This window comes from Staurois parvus, unplaced genomic scaffold, assembly GCF_062004578.1.
Source record: "Staurois parvus isolate SC_StPar_1 unplaced genomic scaffold, SC_StPar_1.0 ptg000155l, whole genome shotgun sequence".
In the NCBI taxonomy this organism is placed as follows: Eukaryota; Metazoa; Chordata; class Amphibia; order Anura; family Ranidae; genus Staurois; species Staurois parvus.
In genome coordinates this window covers 30,491,839-30,509,169 of record NW_028317951.1, presented here as the reverse complement: position 1 = coordinate 30,509,169, position 17,331 = coordinate 30,491,839, and the positions used below count along the sequence as shown (strand labels likewise).

The window sequence follows — 17,331 nt, the reverse complement described above, 5'->3', positions numbered from 1 at the left end:
TGGTTCCTGACAAGTTCTATATCACCCACACCTACCCATTTACAGATCTGTACACTTCTCACTCGTGTACCAGAATAAGACCAGCAGTGGCATGTGGATCTTTGTATGAACAGAGTCATGTGACTGCACTTACCAAGTAATTATGTGAACAGGGCCTAAAAATTAAAGGTCACTCGAAAAAAAAAACAGCCATGGAGTTAGCAATATTCAGGACAGGTCAACAATGGCAGTCTACATACTACAAATTTAGAATCTGCAAATTATATTCACAGGGGTTCTATATTACTCTTCTAGAGTCATCTGAGTTGCTGCCATACATATTTACCAATGTTTGACCATGATCCTTACCTGTGGTAGGGTGTGCTAGGCTCATCGATTTTCATTAATCCATAGTCTTTGTCAGAAGGGTGATATGTTGCCAGAATATTCATTTCATCCCACTTCTGCGATTTCTTACTAGAATGGAACACAAGTAAAACTCCAAGTCAAGATATCTCCAAAATAAAAACAATTCAGCCTCACTCTGAATCATAATATATTCAGTAACTACCTAGTCATAGCCAACAGCTGCCAGATGGCTCCCAATAACCAGTGTACCTGCCACATGGAAAGGTATCCTCCATGTTATTTTATGCTACTATACCTGATCATTAGCTCTGGAAGCTGAATGGGTAAGTAAAGCTACACAAGCACGTAAACATTAGGGCAAAAGACAAAATTAAATGAATAGGCATAGGACAGAAAAAATGTCTGTCTAAGGCTACGTTCACACTAACGTTGTGTGCAGGCAGCAGAGAGGCATTTGGGAAGCGTTTTTACCGCTTCCCAAATGCCTCGGACAATTCTGCACATTGCAGCACATGGTTCTGTTCTAACGGGAGCGTTAGAGTTGCATCGCGGCAAAACGGACTCCTCTGGTCAAGTCAGGAGGCGTTGAAGCCTCATATTCTAGTCTATGGTGCCGCTCCGCAAAAGCCCGGCCGGCGTTTGCGGTGCGGTTGCGGAGTGGTAACACCATTCAAACTTCATTATAGGCGTTTGTAGGGCGTTTTTAACACCCGGCAAACGCCTAGCAACCGCCGCTGAACCGCGCATGCGGCGTTTGCGGAGCATTAAAAAACGCATCGCAAACACCGGACCAACACTTGCCAAACGCTATAGGGGCATTTGGCAAGAGTTGCTAAAACAGTCAAGTGTGAACGAGCCCTAAAAGAATCAACAATAATTGGACTACTGCAAACATCTGAAAATTCAGTCTCAAATGATTACAATTATACCGGCATTCCTATAAAAAAAATGTATATTACTTCCCTTTTTTACTTGAAACTTTTGGAGCTAGATGTGAGGGCCTCTCTAAAGTATGACAATTGCCATCAACGACCTGAATTTAGTCACATAATACAAGCTGTCTGCATGCTGGAACGTTAACAATAACAGCATTGAAACAGCATTGGTTACATTCCTATTAAGGACATGACTCAAGTATGCCATATTGTTCGGCAGGAGACAACATGTTGAGCAGCACATTAACCACTGGTTGAATGTTAAAGTGATAAACTATCGTCTTTTTTTTTTTTTTTCTTAACATGTTAAACTTGCCTGTTCTGTGCAATTGTTTTGCACAGAGCAGCCCCGATCCTCCTCTTTTCGGGTCCCCCGCCGGCGCTCCTGGCACCTTCCCCTGGACCAGTCCCCTCAATAGCACGCCACTTGCAAAGGGGGCACACGTGAGTGCTCGCTTCTGAGCCCCACTCTGTGCATCCTGAAGACACATACTATAGCGCTGAGGTTCAGTCGCACCCCCTGCTCTCTCCTTCCTGGCTGTGATTGACAGCACTGGGAGCCAAAGGCTCGCTGCCGTGCCTCAATTATCACTGGAGGTAGTCAAGTTGGTTCAATCTAACTTTTAGAAAATTATTTTCCTGGATTTCAGCTTTGAAAACTGAGATGTATGTAAATAAAATGCCAAACTCCAATCTGATGTGTTATCAACAGACGCTACTGAAAATTTGACAAAAGCAATAAGCCATACACTCTGTGCGTATTATAATTCATTACACAGCACGGCTGAAAAGACCATAAGACCTAAACGTGGCTCCTCTTTGGATCCGGTGCTGTGCCTGAGAGCAGCATCGCCGCTCTCTCTCCCTTTACAAGCACAAAGACAGCAGAGGAAGCCATTAGTTCCTGCTGCTGTCAATCAAATCCTGTGAAGAGGAACCAGGGCTGAGCTGCACTGTATGTGTCTATGGATACACAGAGCCTGGTTAGGAATCAAGCCTGCACGTCTTCCCCCATAGCAAGCGCTTACTATAGGGGGCAGACACGGAAGAGGAGGAGCCAAGAGCACCAGAGGGGTACCCCAGAAGAGGAGGTTCAGAGACGCTCTATGCAATACCACTGCACAGAGCAGGCGAGAATAACAGGTTTGCTATTTTTTGTTAAAATATAAAAAAAAAAAAAACATTTTAAAACGCCTTTAATAATGCTTTAAGAAACTAGACAACAACAAAGGTACCCTTTTTCAAGAGCTAAAAATCTATTTCTTTTCCCTATAAATCAACACTGACTCATCGTAGGGGGTATGCATTCTTGAAAAAAAAAAAAAACTACCATGTAATGTTTTCTGCAAAAAAAGAAACCAAAACGGTCTGCTAGCCCAACTCAGTTTACAATATGGCAGAGGGCATGTGTGCCGGGATGACTACTTTCCTGTGTATGCTGGCCAATGAGTATGCCACAGCCCAGCACTCAGGAGCAGCCAGGTAAAATATGACGAGTGGGACGTCAGACCATAGAAGGGAGGTAAGTGTCGCCCAGTTTAGCTCCACTTTAAAGTGTGCCTAAAGCCACAGTACAGAATTGTTAAAGTGGAACTAAACCAATCGATTTAATGGTTTCCCTGAAATGCTGTTCATCCCTTGTGATAGCACTGAAGTTTAATAAAAAAAAAAAAAAATAATTAAAAAAGGTATAGTGTAAAAGATGTTAAATAAATAATTAACAAAAAAAGGAAAAAGAAAAAAAAGTGCCCCATCCACCTGTGCTCACGCGAGTGTAGGTCCCGCAAGCATATATTAACGGTGATCACATCACGCGTGAAGTATAGCTGCAAATATCAGCGTGAGAGCAATAATTCTACAGCCAGACCACCTGTGTAACATTAAACTGATAATCTGTAAAGACTTTTACAGCATAGCCTATAGAGATAGCTGCCTGGAGTTTTGTTTACATATGACTGTGACAACACAATCATGCTGGCAACGGTGAAAGGGTTAAATGTATGCATTCTCCCTGGAGTTCTGCTTTAGCCGCTTCCCAACCACACTATAGCAGAAGTACTGCTACAGGGCGACAGGGATGCATAAAATCACGTACATAGATGTGATTTTGTATTTCTGGGTAAAGGGTGCACGCGTGTGCTCCCTACCCGCGCTGATATTGGCTCCTCAGCATGTAAACCTCCGGGTCCTGGTGATCGTCGGCGCAGCTGACAGGGGAGAGGTCTGTATGTCAACAATACGGATCTCTCCCCTGTCGGCACAAACAGGCTGCTTTGTATTGCTCTGCACTGCAGAGCAATGCAAAGCAGTTTGTCTACATTATTATTATACAGGACTTAAATAGCACCAACAGTTTGCGCAGCACTTTACAATATAACGGGAGACAATACAATTACAATACATTTCAGTACAGAAGGAATAGCAGGGCCCTGCTTGTGGAGCTTACAATCTAAAGGAAGGTCTACGTAGTAAAACACACAGCAAAACACAAGACAGCACACAGTTAACCCTTTGATCGCCCCAGATGTTAACCCCTTCCTGCCCAGTGCCATTAGTACAGTGATAGTGCTTTTTATTAGCAGTGATCACTGGAGATGTCAGTTCCCACCCAGTGTCAGAATGCCCGCCGCAGTCCGGCTATAAGTCGTTGATCGCTGCCATTGCAAATAAAAAAAATACCGCCATTTGTAGATGCTTTAACTTTCACGTAAACCAATTAATATGGGCAAAACAGTGGCGTAATGGATACTTGGGTTGTTGGTTCGAATCCCAACAATGGCACCACCTGCCTGGAGTTTGCATGTTCTCCCGGGTTTACTCCGTTTCCTGTGCGGGTTTACTCCGGTTTCCTCCCACACTCCAAAGACATGCTGGTAGGTTAATTGGTTCCTGTCTAAATAAGCCCTACTATGTACACCCCTTGAGGGTTAGGGACTGATGTGAATGTGCAATACAAATGTAAAGCACTGCATAAATTGACGGCGCTATATAAGTACCTGAAATAAATACATTTACACGTATTGTTATTTTTTTTTTTTTTTTTTTAGCAAAGACAAGTAGCAGAACACATTTTGGCCTAAATTTATGAAGAATTTTTATTTTAAAAAAAGGTTTTACTAGATATGTTTTATAGCAAAAAAAGTAAAAAAAATATTGTTTCTTTTTTCAAAATTGTCTGTCTTTTTTTTGTTTATAGCACAAAAAATAAAAACCGCACAGGTGATCAAATACCACCAGAAGAAAGCTCTATTTGTGGGGAAAAAAGGACATAAATTTCAGGAGATAAGACATGGACATTTGAACTATAGGAAGAGCACAGAAGTCAGGACCAAACAGCGTTTTTACACAATGCAGAGGATTAACCCCTTAGGTTCCACAGTGAGTATAACAAGTATGCCTTACTGCATATACAGACTGATTTTACTGTTGTGGGTTTAATAACACTTTAGGAAGATTCACCTTCTCTGTCTCCTGTTCACCATTACCATTGAAAGTAAAAGAAAATCCCAAATTTTGGATTGTCCCCAGAAAAGTAAGAGTGGAAATCTTCCAGTGGGGGTACTAGTTCTGTGACCTGGGGGCCCTAGGGATTCCCTCAATTTGCAGGGATTTCCTCTCACTTCCTGTTTTGCTATGGGACAGGAAGTGAAATCTCCCTAATAAGACACAGATGGCAAAAAAAAAAAAAAAATCTGACAGGGGTTATAACACTGCTTTACTCTATCCAAAATGGAAAAAAAAAGGTTTTGCCTGTAGTTCTACTTTAATGACAAGGCAATTTTTTTCTTTGTGTTGTGCTGTGTGCTTTACACACGCTGCATTAAAACATGTTGCAATTTAGTCAACACAGCATTGTAGTGTAATAGGGTATAAAAGAAACAATTTTCTGATGCTCCTATGTGTTGATCTGAATTTCACAACTTCACTGAAGCGCAGACCAATGCACTAGTGTGAATTATCCCTTATAATGGTACGCCAATGGATGTACATGGCAGCAGAGCATCCCACTACCATGTGTTGTGGCGGACTGCATTACAAAAATGACATTAGGCAGCCCATCCAAATGAACGGGCCGCCCTAACAAGAAGCACAATAACATGCACCGCAACACTGTCAACCAACAAAATGGTAATAGTAAGCTTCACTACAAATGTGTCAGGATTCCCTTCAGGTTCATTCAATTCATCTTGTTCTCTATGAACAGATGTGAATGCACAGTGTCTGCGGTCAGATCTGTACACCCGGTCCTGGTAAACTGTGACGTGTCCGTGCTGTGTGTGCCCACAAGTCTATGGGCTGCCTGCATGCAGTTCCCAGGTTGATGCACACGCAGAGCCTCTGCGCAGAGGACAGGACTCATTGATCATCTGAAATCAGCCTCCTTACATTTTTGTACTGGGATCTGACTGAAGAACTCAGCACCACTAACCGCCAGTCACCTGAACAATAAAGTGAGCCATTGGATCACTCTGGTGGGTGTAGAAATCAGGCTTGTGGTAAAGTGAAACTAGTTTCAGAGGGGTGCAAAGCATGGTAGTAGCAGTCCTGGTGGACAGAATAAGTCGTAATGCCTGTCAGGGGGGATTTACAGCAAAGCTGTCACAGGTGCACAAGGGCCATTCTGTAGCAGTGAAGCTCCTGTTAGGTCTGTCATTTCTATGTCAGGACGATGTGTATGTCATCTCTATGTCAGGGTATGAGTAGTGAGGTGTGCGCAGTGGTCTGTCAGTGATCAGTGCCCCCACTCCCACCTCTGATCATCCTCTCTGTCCTGGGCCAGCTCATCCTTGGTCAGCACACGGACGCCGCTCTTCTGGGAGCCCTTGTTCTTCAGGATGCCTTTGATTGGCCTCTGTGTCCGCTCCTCCATACTCATAGTCGGGGCTCCCACCCGCACTCAGCCTTCACCGGCCGCCTTCCCTCCCTGTCACCGCCCGGACGTCATCGGCGGTGAATTTTACGTCACATCCGGCTTGGAAGGAGGACGCCAAAACACAGCAGCGCAACTTCCTACTCTAATGGGTCACCATGGAAACAGTGACGCTGCTGGGGGAGGCGGGGTGCGCTCTGTATTCCTGGATGAACTAATGGCTTAGGTGGCGCCGATGTGTGAGGGAGTTCAAAACAGAAACAAAACGTCCCGTGTTCCGCCTCGTTCACACAATACGTGCATGGAAACTGACACGCAGATTTCACTCACAGAGACATGAGTTTTGCATAGACTGCAACATGGCTAAGTGTGAACCAGGCTTCAGGTTCACAGGCATGCGTTTTCCAGAAATGCACAGCAGTCCATTTAACATGATTTTCTATGGGACATGTTCACACCTCTGCATTTTCAGCCAGTGCGTTTTGTGGAAAGGGTCAGGGACTTTTTTAAATGCAAAACGTTGCTCTTTTGGTTCAATAGACTTCAGTGGAAACACTGCAGAGATGCATGTAGTGCATTGTTATATGTTTTTGATGTGTTTTATTATTATTATTATCCAGGATTTATATAGCACCAACAGTTTGCTGAGGGCTTTACAATATAACAGGAGACAATACAGTAACAACACAGTTCAATACAAGAGGGATGTGAGGGCCCTGCTCCTTGGAGCTTACAATCTAGGATTGCATTTTAATTTGCCCAGCAACAAGTTGAAAAAAAAGTAAAGCGCATCAAAAAAAGTAAAAAAAATGCATGTGCAAAACACACAAAAAGCAATGCAGAAACGGATCAAACACAAACTGCATAGGTGTGAACCAGGCCTTAGGGTGGCTCCACTCCACTGGAGGAGCAATGAAGAGCCCTTTGGAAAGCAGAATTGTCAATCTGGGCAAAGGGTAGTGTTAGAAGCAATAGCAAACAGACCTGGACTTGATGAGCCAATTAAAGCTGCACTCCAGCTTTCACTTTTTAAAGTATATCCATGGTCAAAATCCTATTTATTTCTACATTGTATTTATGTAGCAATCTCTACTGTGCTACTAGAATAGTATAGGCAAATTTATTATGTATGACTCATGGTAACTGTGGTAGTCTGTAACTGGGTCATGTTACTGCAGGCCAGGCTGAATGACTTAACAGGTTGGGACACTATCACCTCCATCTGGCTCTGGAGGACCACAGAACCTTCCAGAAGCCAGTGGGCGAAAGGGGTGGAGACCTAATCTGCAGGTTTTTGGGAGTCTAACCAATCCCAGGTTTGGAAGCCCTGGTAGAAGGGTAAGACCAACCCATAAATATGGGATAGTCAGGCTGGCAGAGAAGTCGGGTGAAAATGGAGTGCTGAGCAGACTCAGTGGCCTGGGAGGGCTAGCCTCCAGGCTGGCTCAGGAGGATCCATTCATAATCATGGCATGAACTGGATCAAGGCCTGGGAGCAGTGGGAGGCAAGGACAGTGAGTGCATCAACATACCCAGGGATTCACAAGGGGAGAGACTGCCACGTGTAGCAACCTTCCAAAGGACAGCACTGTGCTTATTCCTTTATCCTTGTCCTGGGAGATCATCGGAGCAGCCAGGAGGGCTGGTAGTGTCTGCAGGCTGTGGAGCTGGAGGCAGTTCTACAGGGGAGAGGAGACATCTCTGTGTGTAGTTTGCAACAAGCTGAGCTAACTTTCAGATTGCTGCGAGTCCCTAGCCAGTAAGGGGCAGTTGCTACTGATCCACAAAGACTGATGGCTTTCAAGGAAAAGAACAGTCCAGGATCTGTTTCTGTAACTAGGAAGGAAGTTGTCCCCGAGCATTGATTCAGATAAGCTGGGCATCCCATAATCCCCATTACCCTATCCAAGTTATTTCCCCTAATAAATTAACAAAAATCAAGCTCATGGATGTTCACTGATTTTGGATGCAAGTGTGGCAAATGCGTGTTGCCTCGCTGTGTGTAGCTTAGGGGGACTTTGAAACACAGCAGCCCCCAAAAGTGTATCGCTATATTTGGGGGTTCTTTATCCAGGATATCCCTACAGCAACCTGCATGGTTGTTGCCCCTAGTAACCAACAACCATTGAACCAGAGGACTGATATGCGCTGTCAAGTGATCACAAGTATCAAGCGGGAAAAGGAAATTGTGCTGTACTGCTATGACTGTGCCATGCAAATACTGTTGTCCAATGCTGTCACCCGTAGCAGCCTGTACAAATGTTTTTATGCTGCTCAACAGGTGACATGAGTTAAAGACTGTGCCAATCATCTGTCTGCCTATGTCAGTGAGATCTGCATTGTTGTCCTGTATGCCGCACCTGTAGCAACCATGGAGGGCTGCTGCATTCATATCCTGCTGTTCAACAGGTGGCCTGAACTAAGAATTGTGCTAATTTTCAATTTGCTCGTTCTAAAGAGGACTGTGCTGTTGTTCTGCATTATGTTGCCCATAGCAACCAAAGCGGACCATCACCTTTATGTGGATTACAAATACCCCTCAGCTGCCCAACAGCAACAGGGGTCAAGGATTGCTCTTTGATTCTACACATTGTTGCCCACAGCAACTACAGAGGGCCAGGATCTCTCTGTGGGAAAATACCCAGCCATTCAACTGCGGCTAAGGTTCATGCTCATCTTACATCAAGTCCTGCTAAAGTCAGTGTGAACTGTGTGACCTTACTTGCCGATGCCCACAGCAACTGAGATGGCCTATCGCGTTCTAGATTACAAATGCCCAGTTACCCAATCATGGCTGGGGCCAAGTATCATGTTGAGACAAGTTCTGCAAATATCAGTGAACTTTTCTTGTGTTTCTGCCAGGAAACGGTGTTCCTTAAGCCTGCAACCCAGTTAGTACATGTCTGCTCGGCTGTGCAGGAGTTAACACAAGCGCAGGAAAAGTCCTGCAAAACAGTGCTGCTGGTGGCAACAAGTCTGAGTGTGGGGCATGGCCACATCTTAAAGTCTGCCCAGTACACCCAGCGTGGACAGAGAGTGAGAGAGAGGAGGAACATGGCGGGTTACCTGCAGTCCTCCAACCAGACTACCGGATAGTGGATACCAGTGTGCAATTGGAACACTGGGGGGGATTCGCTCTCAAAACAATCAATGGAATGAAGAGATTGTGCTTGCTGTGTCCTGACTGCCAGAGATCCACTGCAATGATTGGAGCCTGGCTAAGTTGTGGGCACTCTTGATGAACCACTGGTGAGGCTGGTGTCCAGTAACCAGCCACCGGTCATCTACTCGGTGGACCTGAAGTCGGAACTGTGCGTAGAGACCAAAGAGGAATCCCGGTTGGCCAGAGGAAGTTGACAGGTGTGTAGTGTGCAGACCTACAGTCAGACAGGTATCTGCCATTACTCTTGTGGAAGATGATAGCTGCAGCCTGCCTAGGCTAGGAACAGCCATGACCAGAAGTGAAAGTTGCCAGTCCAGCTCAAGTTGTCCCACAGGAGAGATCAGCTGCCGAAATTCGCCCTGTCAGCCCCACCTAGAAGGAGCCAGGTCATGATGACCATATGTCCTCAGGTCAGCCAGTGGGTAGTGACAGGGTGGCGAGATCAATTGGGGGTCTCCCAGACTTGAAGCTGAGGTTGGGCCCCTAGAAATAGAGACTGAGTATTCCCCTGAGAATGAGTCAGATGAGGAATCGGACTAGGGGGACGCTCAAGAGACTGCTAGTCTGCAAACGGGACTATCTGAGGAAGGATGCAGGACAGAGGGAAAAGGCCGTTACCCCTGACCAGGCAAGATGGGCAGCTAGAGTAGAGCTCCCATTACCCTATGCAGATGAACAGACGCTAAACTGACCAGACCTTGTCCGTGCCCAACATCAAGGGTCATCAGACTACCTAATCCAGAGATGTACTTGTGATAATGTTTGGGAAACCACCTTGTGTTTGAACAGTTGCACCAGATCATACCACCCACCCTTTTCTTTTTTTCTTCCCAGTATGGCTCATGAAGAAGATGTGGTGGTAAGCCCCAGAACACTTGTCAGGAATGGACTTGCCAATAATGGTGGGACTCACCTGCCTTGTGGGCTGCAGTACCAGGGCTGGCCAGTGGGTGCTCTCAGCAATCATAGACTCAACCCTGCAGTCAGCCAAACACCTGAGGCTGATTGCAGGTGTATTTAAGGGATGGCCAGACCTGCAGTCTGTGCCTTGGTGTGTGTTTTTCCTGGGCCCCTGTATCTTGTTACCTGCATTCCTGTTCCTGTCTGACTGATTTGTTGCCGACCCTGCCTGATCCGGACCTCTGCTGACTTCTCCTGTTTGATCCCTGGCTTGTGACCCCGACCATTCTCTGCCTGACCCCCTGTACCTACCTGCCCGTTAGTTGCTGTACCCGGCTCGTGACCTTACTACTCTCTGCCTGCTCCTCCTGTTCCTACCTGCCCAATTGTTATTGACCGGGCCTGCCTGACGACGCTTGCATTGTATGTATTGTTATCTGTGGGTGGTTTGGTTTGGTTCGTTTGCACTGTGTTATGTTTTAGTATTGCACTGCGTTTATGTATTGTTAGTATTAATAAATTATATTGTTTATAACATATCTGAAGCCTGCGTTTCCCTGCGTCAGTTCACATACCTCTGGTCATACCCGGAGCCCTAACATTACGCCAAGGCCAATCCTGACCAGAAGTGGCTGCACAGGGAAGCCATCTTGGCTTGTTGCTGGGAAGGATGGATCTTGATGAGGTTGTGTATTTGTCGCTGCTGGTTTTTGATGACAGAGAATATGCTTATCAGACTCTGAGGGAGTATACCCGGGATCAACTGCTAGAATGTATACGGATCGCTCATGTTCTAGTACAGTGGTGGGCAACCTTTTTTTTCAACTGAGCCAAATCTCGCCAAAACCACGATTGAAATTTATTTTGAGAGCCACATTTTTAAAACTGAAAATACATCTCCCATATAGTAATTCATCCCCCATAGTAATTCATCCCCCATATAGTAATTCATCCCCCATAGAGTAATTCATCCCCCATATAGTAATTCATCCCCCATAGTAATTCATCCCCCATATAGCAATTCATCCCCCATAGCAATTCATCCCCCATATAGTAATTCATCCCCCATAGTAATTCATCCCCCATATAGTAATTCATCCCCCATATAGTAATTCATCCCCCATAGTAATTCATCCCCCATATTAATTCATCCCCCATAGTAATTCATCCCCCATAGTAATTCATCCCCCCATAGTAATTCATCCCCCATAGTAATTCATCCCCCATATAGTAATTCATCCCCCCATAGTAATTCATCCCCCATAGTAATTCATCCCCCATATAGTAATTCATCTCCCATATAGTAATTCATCTCCCATATAGTAATTCATCCCCCATATAGTAAGTCCCCCATATAGTAAGTCCCTCCCCCATATAGTAAGTCCCCCCCCATATAGTAAGTCCCCCCCATATAGTAATTCATCCCCCATATAGTAAGTCCCCCCCCATATAGTAAGTCTCCCCCATATAGTAAGTCCCCCATATAGTAATTCATCCCCCATATAGTAAGTCCCCCCTGTGTCAATTCACTTACCTTTGCTCCGCGCGTTCCTCTCGTCGTGCTTCCCGCGCCGTTCTGGTCTTCAGGGCGGACTGTGAGAGGAGAGGAGTTCGTCACGCTGCCCCGCCTACATCCTGGCTGCCCCGCCTACATCCTGACAGCTGCAGAGTCCTGACTTTTGGGGCGGCCGCCCGAGAGGAGGGAGGGGAGGGGAGGCGAGGGGGCGGCCGCCCGACACACGCCCGTCCGAGAGGAGGGAGGGGAGGGAGGGGAGCGGGCGCCCGGCACACAGAAGAGCCGCATTTAAGCTTGTAAAGAGCCGCATGTGGCTCGCGAGCCGCGGCTTGCCGACCACTGTTCTAGTAGATCAGGGCACAGAGTTCTCTGAGGTGCAACCTTTGATTCAGGTTTGTGTAGAGTTGGCTTCATCTGGTACCCCTGAAAGCAGGAATGACTTTTTGCCACCATTTAGTGCAGACCAGGTAGAGTCCCTGGTATGGTTATTAGAGGATGATGTGGATTGCTTCTTGGAGCATTATGCTGCATGTTCACCACAGGTATTAAGGGATTGTATAAACGCAGTGCAACCTTTGACCAGACAGGGTTTGTGTAAGTTCAGCTTTGTTCAACCCATACTGCAGACATGGTCAGACTTGTTGCACCCAGCCTCAGTCAGCTTGCAACGTCATTCCTCTGCTCAAGGCACTCTTCCTGCATCCCCGACAGCACCCCCAGTGATGGCCCAGTATACTCTGCTAACTACCACATACCAGTCCCCTGCTCCCACTCGCTGCACCTATCCTTTCTTTGGCCCTGTGGAGAGGTCCTCTGTGGCGGCTGCTCCCTCCTCTGTTCCATCTTCCAGCTCTTCTCTGTCCTCAGCTGCTCCATTCGTTTGCAGACCTGCGTTTACTTGCAGTGCTCCGGTAGTTAAAACCAGAAAAAAGCGAAAGTTCTTTCCAACCAGTACCATCCTGCCAGTATCCAAACCGGTGAGCCTGCCGTCTGAGAACCTGCCTTCCGTGGTTCAGCCTGGTGCCTCGGCACCCGCACTTCAGCCTGATGTCTCTACCCAGCCTGATGTCTGTACCCAGCCTGATGAACTGATCCAGCCTGATGATCCTATCACGCCTGATGACCCAGTGCCCACTGTCGAGCCGAATGACCTGATGCCTGGTGACCCGATGCCCGTTGTCGAGCCAGACGATCCAATGTCTGACCCAGTGCCCGCGGTCATGCCTGGTGACTCGGAGCCCACTGTCGTGCCTGGTGACTCGGTGCCCACTGCCTTGCCAGATGACGCGGTGCCCGCTGGCGAGCCAAATGACCTGATGCCTGGTGACCCAGTGCCCGCTGTCATACCTGTTGACCCGATGCCCGCTGTCGAGCCAGACGATCCAATGCCTGATGACCCAGTGCCCGCTGTCATGCCTGGTGACTCGATGCCCGCTGTCGAGCCAGACGATCCAGCGCCAGATGACCCGGTGCCTACTGTTGAGCCAGACGATCCGGTACCTGATGACCCGGTGCCCGCTGTCGTGCCAATTGACTCAGAGCCCACTGTCGTGCCTGGTGACTCGGTGCCCACTGCCTTGCCAGATGACGCGGTGCCCGCTGTCGAGCCAAATGACCTGATGCCTAGTGACCCGATGCCCGCTGTTGAGCCAGACGATCCAATGTCTGACCCAGTGCCCGCGGTCATGCCAGTTGACTCGGAACCCACTGTCGTGCCTGGTGACTCGGTGCCCACTGCCTTGCCAGATGATGTGGTGCCCGCTGGCGAGCCAAATGACCTGATGCCTGGTGACCCGATGCCCGCTGTCGTGCCTGATGACCGGGTGCCTGCCGCTCCGCCTGGGGGCCCGGTGCCCGCCGCCCCTCCTGGGGGTCCGGCGCCCACCGCTCCGCCTGGGGGTCCAGCACCCGCCGCTCCGCCCGGGGGCCCTGTGCCTGCCGCTCCTCCTGGGGGCCTTGTGCCTGCCGCTCCTCCTGGGGGCCCTGTGCCTGCCGCTCTGTCTGGGGGCCCAATGCCTGTCGCTCCGCCTGGGGGCCCGGTGCCTGCTGCTCCTCCTGGGGGCCCTGTGCCGCTGCCCGGAGTCCAGCCCGATGTGCCGCTGCCCGGAGTCCAGCCCGATGTGCCAGTCTTTGATATCCCGCCAGTTACCAGACCCGGGTGGTGGAACATTTTGCCCAGCTAGGACTGTTTGGAGCGTCCTGAGGCCGCTCCTTGAGGGGGGGGTACTGTCAGGAATGGACTTGCCAATAATGGTGGGACTCACCTGCCTTGTGGGCTGCAGTACCAGAGCTGGCCAGCGGGTGCTCTCAGCAATCAGAGACTCAACCCTGCAGTCAGCCAAACACCTGAGGCTGATTGCAGGTGTTCCTGTCTGACTGATTTGTTGCTGACCCTGCCTGATCCGGACCTCTGCTGACTTCTCCTGTTTGATCCCTGGCTTGTGACCCCGACCATTCTCTGCCTGACCCCCTGTACCTACCTGCCCGTTAGTTGCTGTACCCGGCTCGTGACCTTACTACTCTCTGCCTGCTCCTCCTGTTCCTACCTGCCCAATTGTTATTGACCGGGCCTGCCTGACGACGCTTGCATTGTATGTATTGTTATCTGTGGGTGGTTTGGTTTGGTTCGTTTGCACTGTGTTATGTTTTAGTATTGCACTGCATTTATGTATTGTTAGTATTAATAAATTATATTGTTTATAACATATCTGAAGCCTGCGTTTCCCTGCGTCAGTTCACATACCTCTGGTCATACCCGGAGCCCTAACATTACGCCAAGGCCAATCCTGACCAGAAGTGGCTGACTTCTCCTGTTTGATCCCTGGCTTGTGACCCCGACCATTCTCTGCCTGACCCCCTGTACCTACCTGCCCGTTAGTTGCTGTACCCGGCTCGTGACCTTACTACTCTCTGCCTGCTCCTCCTGTTCCTACCTGCCTGATTGTTATTGACCCGGCCTGCCTGACTACGCTTGCATTGTATGTATTGTTATCTGTGGGTGGTTTGGTTTGGTTTGGTTCGTTTGCGCTGTGTTATGTTTTAGTATTGCACTGTGTTTATGTATTGTTAGTATTAATAAATTATATTGTTTATAACATATCTGAAGCCTGTGTTTCCCTGCGTCAGTTCACATACCTCTGGTCATACCCAGAGCCCTGACAACACTGCTGAAAGAAACTGTTGCTATGGAGGGGCTCCTCCTTCAGAAACTCTTAAGTATAAAGTTTCCTGCTTGTAGGATCATAACCCCCTGCTATCAGACTGTACAGATAGTTTAGTTAGTGTGAGGGTTTTGTTTTTGGTTTTTCTCAAGGTTCATCATGGACAGTTATCCTCCTGCTCAAATATAACTTTCCTTTGGGAAGTTCGGGTTTCATTAAAAAAAAAAAAAAGTCATACTCAGGCATTTCTCCCGACAGCTCCAAGACTGAGAACTGAGCAATCAAACACCACTGATCGCTCAGCTCTCAGTCTTCAGTCACCGTCTCTCTGCTCTGCCCTCCCCCCTTACCGTGCTTACTGGAGCACTGGACTGTAGAGGGGGTGGGAGTAGCTGGCTCAGGCTCTCAGAGAGGCTGAGACAGCTGCTGGTTCAGGCATCTGGGTGGATCCCAACCATATGGTTGGACTCTTTTCAGAGCCTGGACCAACTCTGTGATGTCAGCCTGTCGGACATCAGTTTTTTCTTTTTGGGTTTAACACCTCATGAGATTATTATTATTATTATACAGGATTTATATAGTGCCAACAGTTTGCTCAGCGCTTTACAATATAAAGGGAGACAATACAGCAACAATACAGTTCAATACAAGAGGGTTAGGAGGGCTCTGCTCCTTGGAGCTTACAATCTAAGAGGAAGGGGCTGGTGGTGAAAAAGGTAATAACTGTGGGGGATGGATTGGTAGGAGGAATAGAAGATTCCGTTATTAGCTGAAGGCAGGATAGGCTTCCCCAAAGAGATAGGTTTTCAGAGATCGCCTAAAAGTGGGCAGAGTAGGTGATAGTCTGATAGATTGGGGTAGGGAGTTCCAGAGGATGGGGAGGCTCTGGAGAAGTCCTGGAGATAAGTGTGGGAGGAGGATACCAGAGAGCTAGAGAGTAGGAGGTAGTGGGAGGAGCGGAGAGGACGGTTTGGGTGATATTTGGAGACAAGATTGGTGATATAATTTGGGGCAGAGTTATAAATTGTTTTATATGTTATTGTTAATGTTTTGAATTTTATTCGTTGGGCAATGGGAAGCCAGTGGAGGGTTTGGCAGAGAAGGATGGCAGATATGGAATGGTTAGTAAGGTGGATGAGTCTGGCAGCAGCATTCATGATAGACTGAAGAGGGGATAGCCTGCGATTAGGTAGGCCAATGAGGAGGGAGTTACAATAGTCAAGGCGAGAGAAAACCAGGGAGTGAATAAGTTGCTTAGTAGTTTCAGAGGTTAAGAACGGGCGTATCTTGGAGATGTTGCAGAGGTGAAGTCTACAAGATTTGGACAGTGATTGGATTTAGGGCTGAAAGGACAGATGGGAGTCTAGGATTTTACCTAGTACCCTGGCATGAGGGGAGGGACTGATGGTTGTATTATTGATCTTGATGGAGAAGTCAGGGGAGGGGGCACGGGCTGGAGGGAATAGTATGAGCTCAGTGTCAGGGCTCCCAGGTATGACCAGAGGTGTGTGACTGATGCAGGGAAACGCAGACTTCAGATATGTGATAAACAATACAATTTATTAACACTAACCATACAAACATAAACGCAGTGCAATACTAAACATAATACAGTGCAAACAAACCAAACCAAACCACCCACAGATAACAGTACATACAAGCAAGCGTCGTCAGGCAGGCCGGGTCAATATCAATTGGGCAGGTAGGTACAGGGGGAGCAAGCAGAGAATGGTCGGGGTCACAGGCCAGGTTCAGCAGGTAGCAAGCAGCGTAGTACAGAGGGTCAGGCAGAGGGATGGTCAGGGTCACAAGCCAGAAATCAAAACAGGTAACAAGCAGCGTAGTACAGAGGGTCAGGCAGAGGGACAGAAACAGGATGCAGGACAGATACAGGGCCCAGGACAAACACAACACCAAGGCAGAGTCTGTGGGTCTGGCCATCCCTTAAATACCCCAGCATCATCAGTTCCAGGTGTTAGCTGGCTGAAAGGTTGAGTCTCTGATTGCTGGGAGCACCCGCTGGCCAGCCCTGGTACTGCAGATCAAAAGGCAGGTGAGTCCCACCATTGCTGGCCAGTCCATTCCTAACAGTACCCCCCCCCAAGGAGCGGCCTCAGGACGCTCCAAACAGTCCTACCTGGGCAAAATGTTCCACCGCCCGGGTCTGGTAACTGGCGGGATATCAAAGACTGGCACACCGGGCAGGACTCCGGGCAGCGGCACACCGGGCTGGACTCCGGGCAGAGGCACACCGGGCTGGACTCCGGGCAGAGGCACATCGAGCAGAGGCACACCGGGCAGAGGCACACCGGGCAGAGGCACACCGGGCAGAGGCACATCGGGCAGGACTCCGGGCAGAGGCACATCGGGCAGGACTCCGGGCAGAGGCACATCGGGCAGGACTCCGGGCAGAGGCACATCGGATTACCAGGCGAAGC

The 17,331-nt window shown here is 48.3% G+C and overlaps 1 protein-coding gene across 6 annotated transcripts in view; it reads right to left on the bottom strand.

Annotated features, from left to right (window-relative positions):
- The window catches only part of PPP1R2 (protein phosphatase 1 regulatory inhibitor subunit 2), a 50,660-nt gene extending 44,403 nt beyond the window's left edge, over positions 1-6,257 (bottom strand). For 4 of the 6 annotated variants that reach the window (XM_089675638.1, XM_089675640.1, XM_089675639.1 and 1 more), the window contains exons 1-2: positions 6,035-6,257; positions 349-456 (exon numbers count right to left, since the gene is read on the bottom strand). In XM_089675638.1, coding sequence (XP_089531764.1) covers positions 349-456; positions 6,035-6,159 — 233 coding nt within the window. In that variant the 5' untranslated portion in view covers positions 6,160-6,257. The remainder of the gene's footprint in view (positions 1-348; positions 457-6,034) is intronic. The other 2 variants (XM_089675644.1, XM_089675643.1) reach the window with 2 other exon arrangements.
- Positions 6,258-17,331: the final 11,074 nt, after the last annotated feature.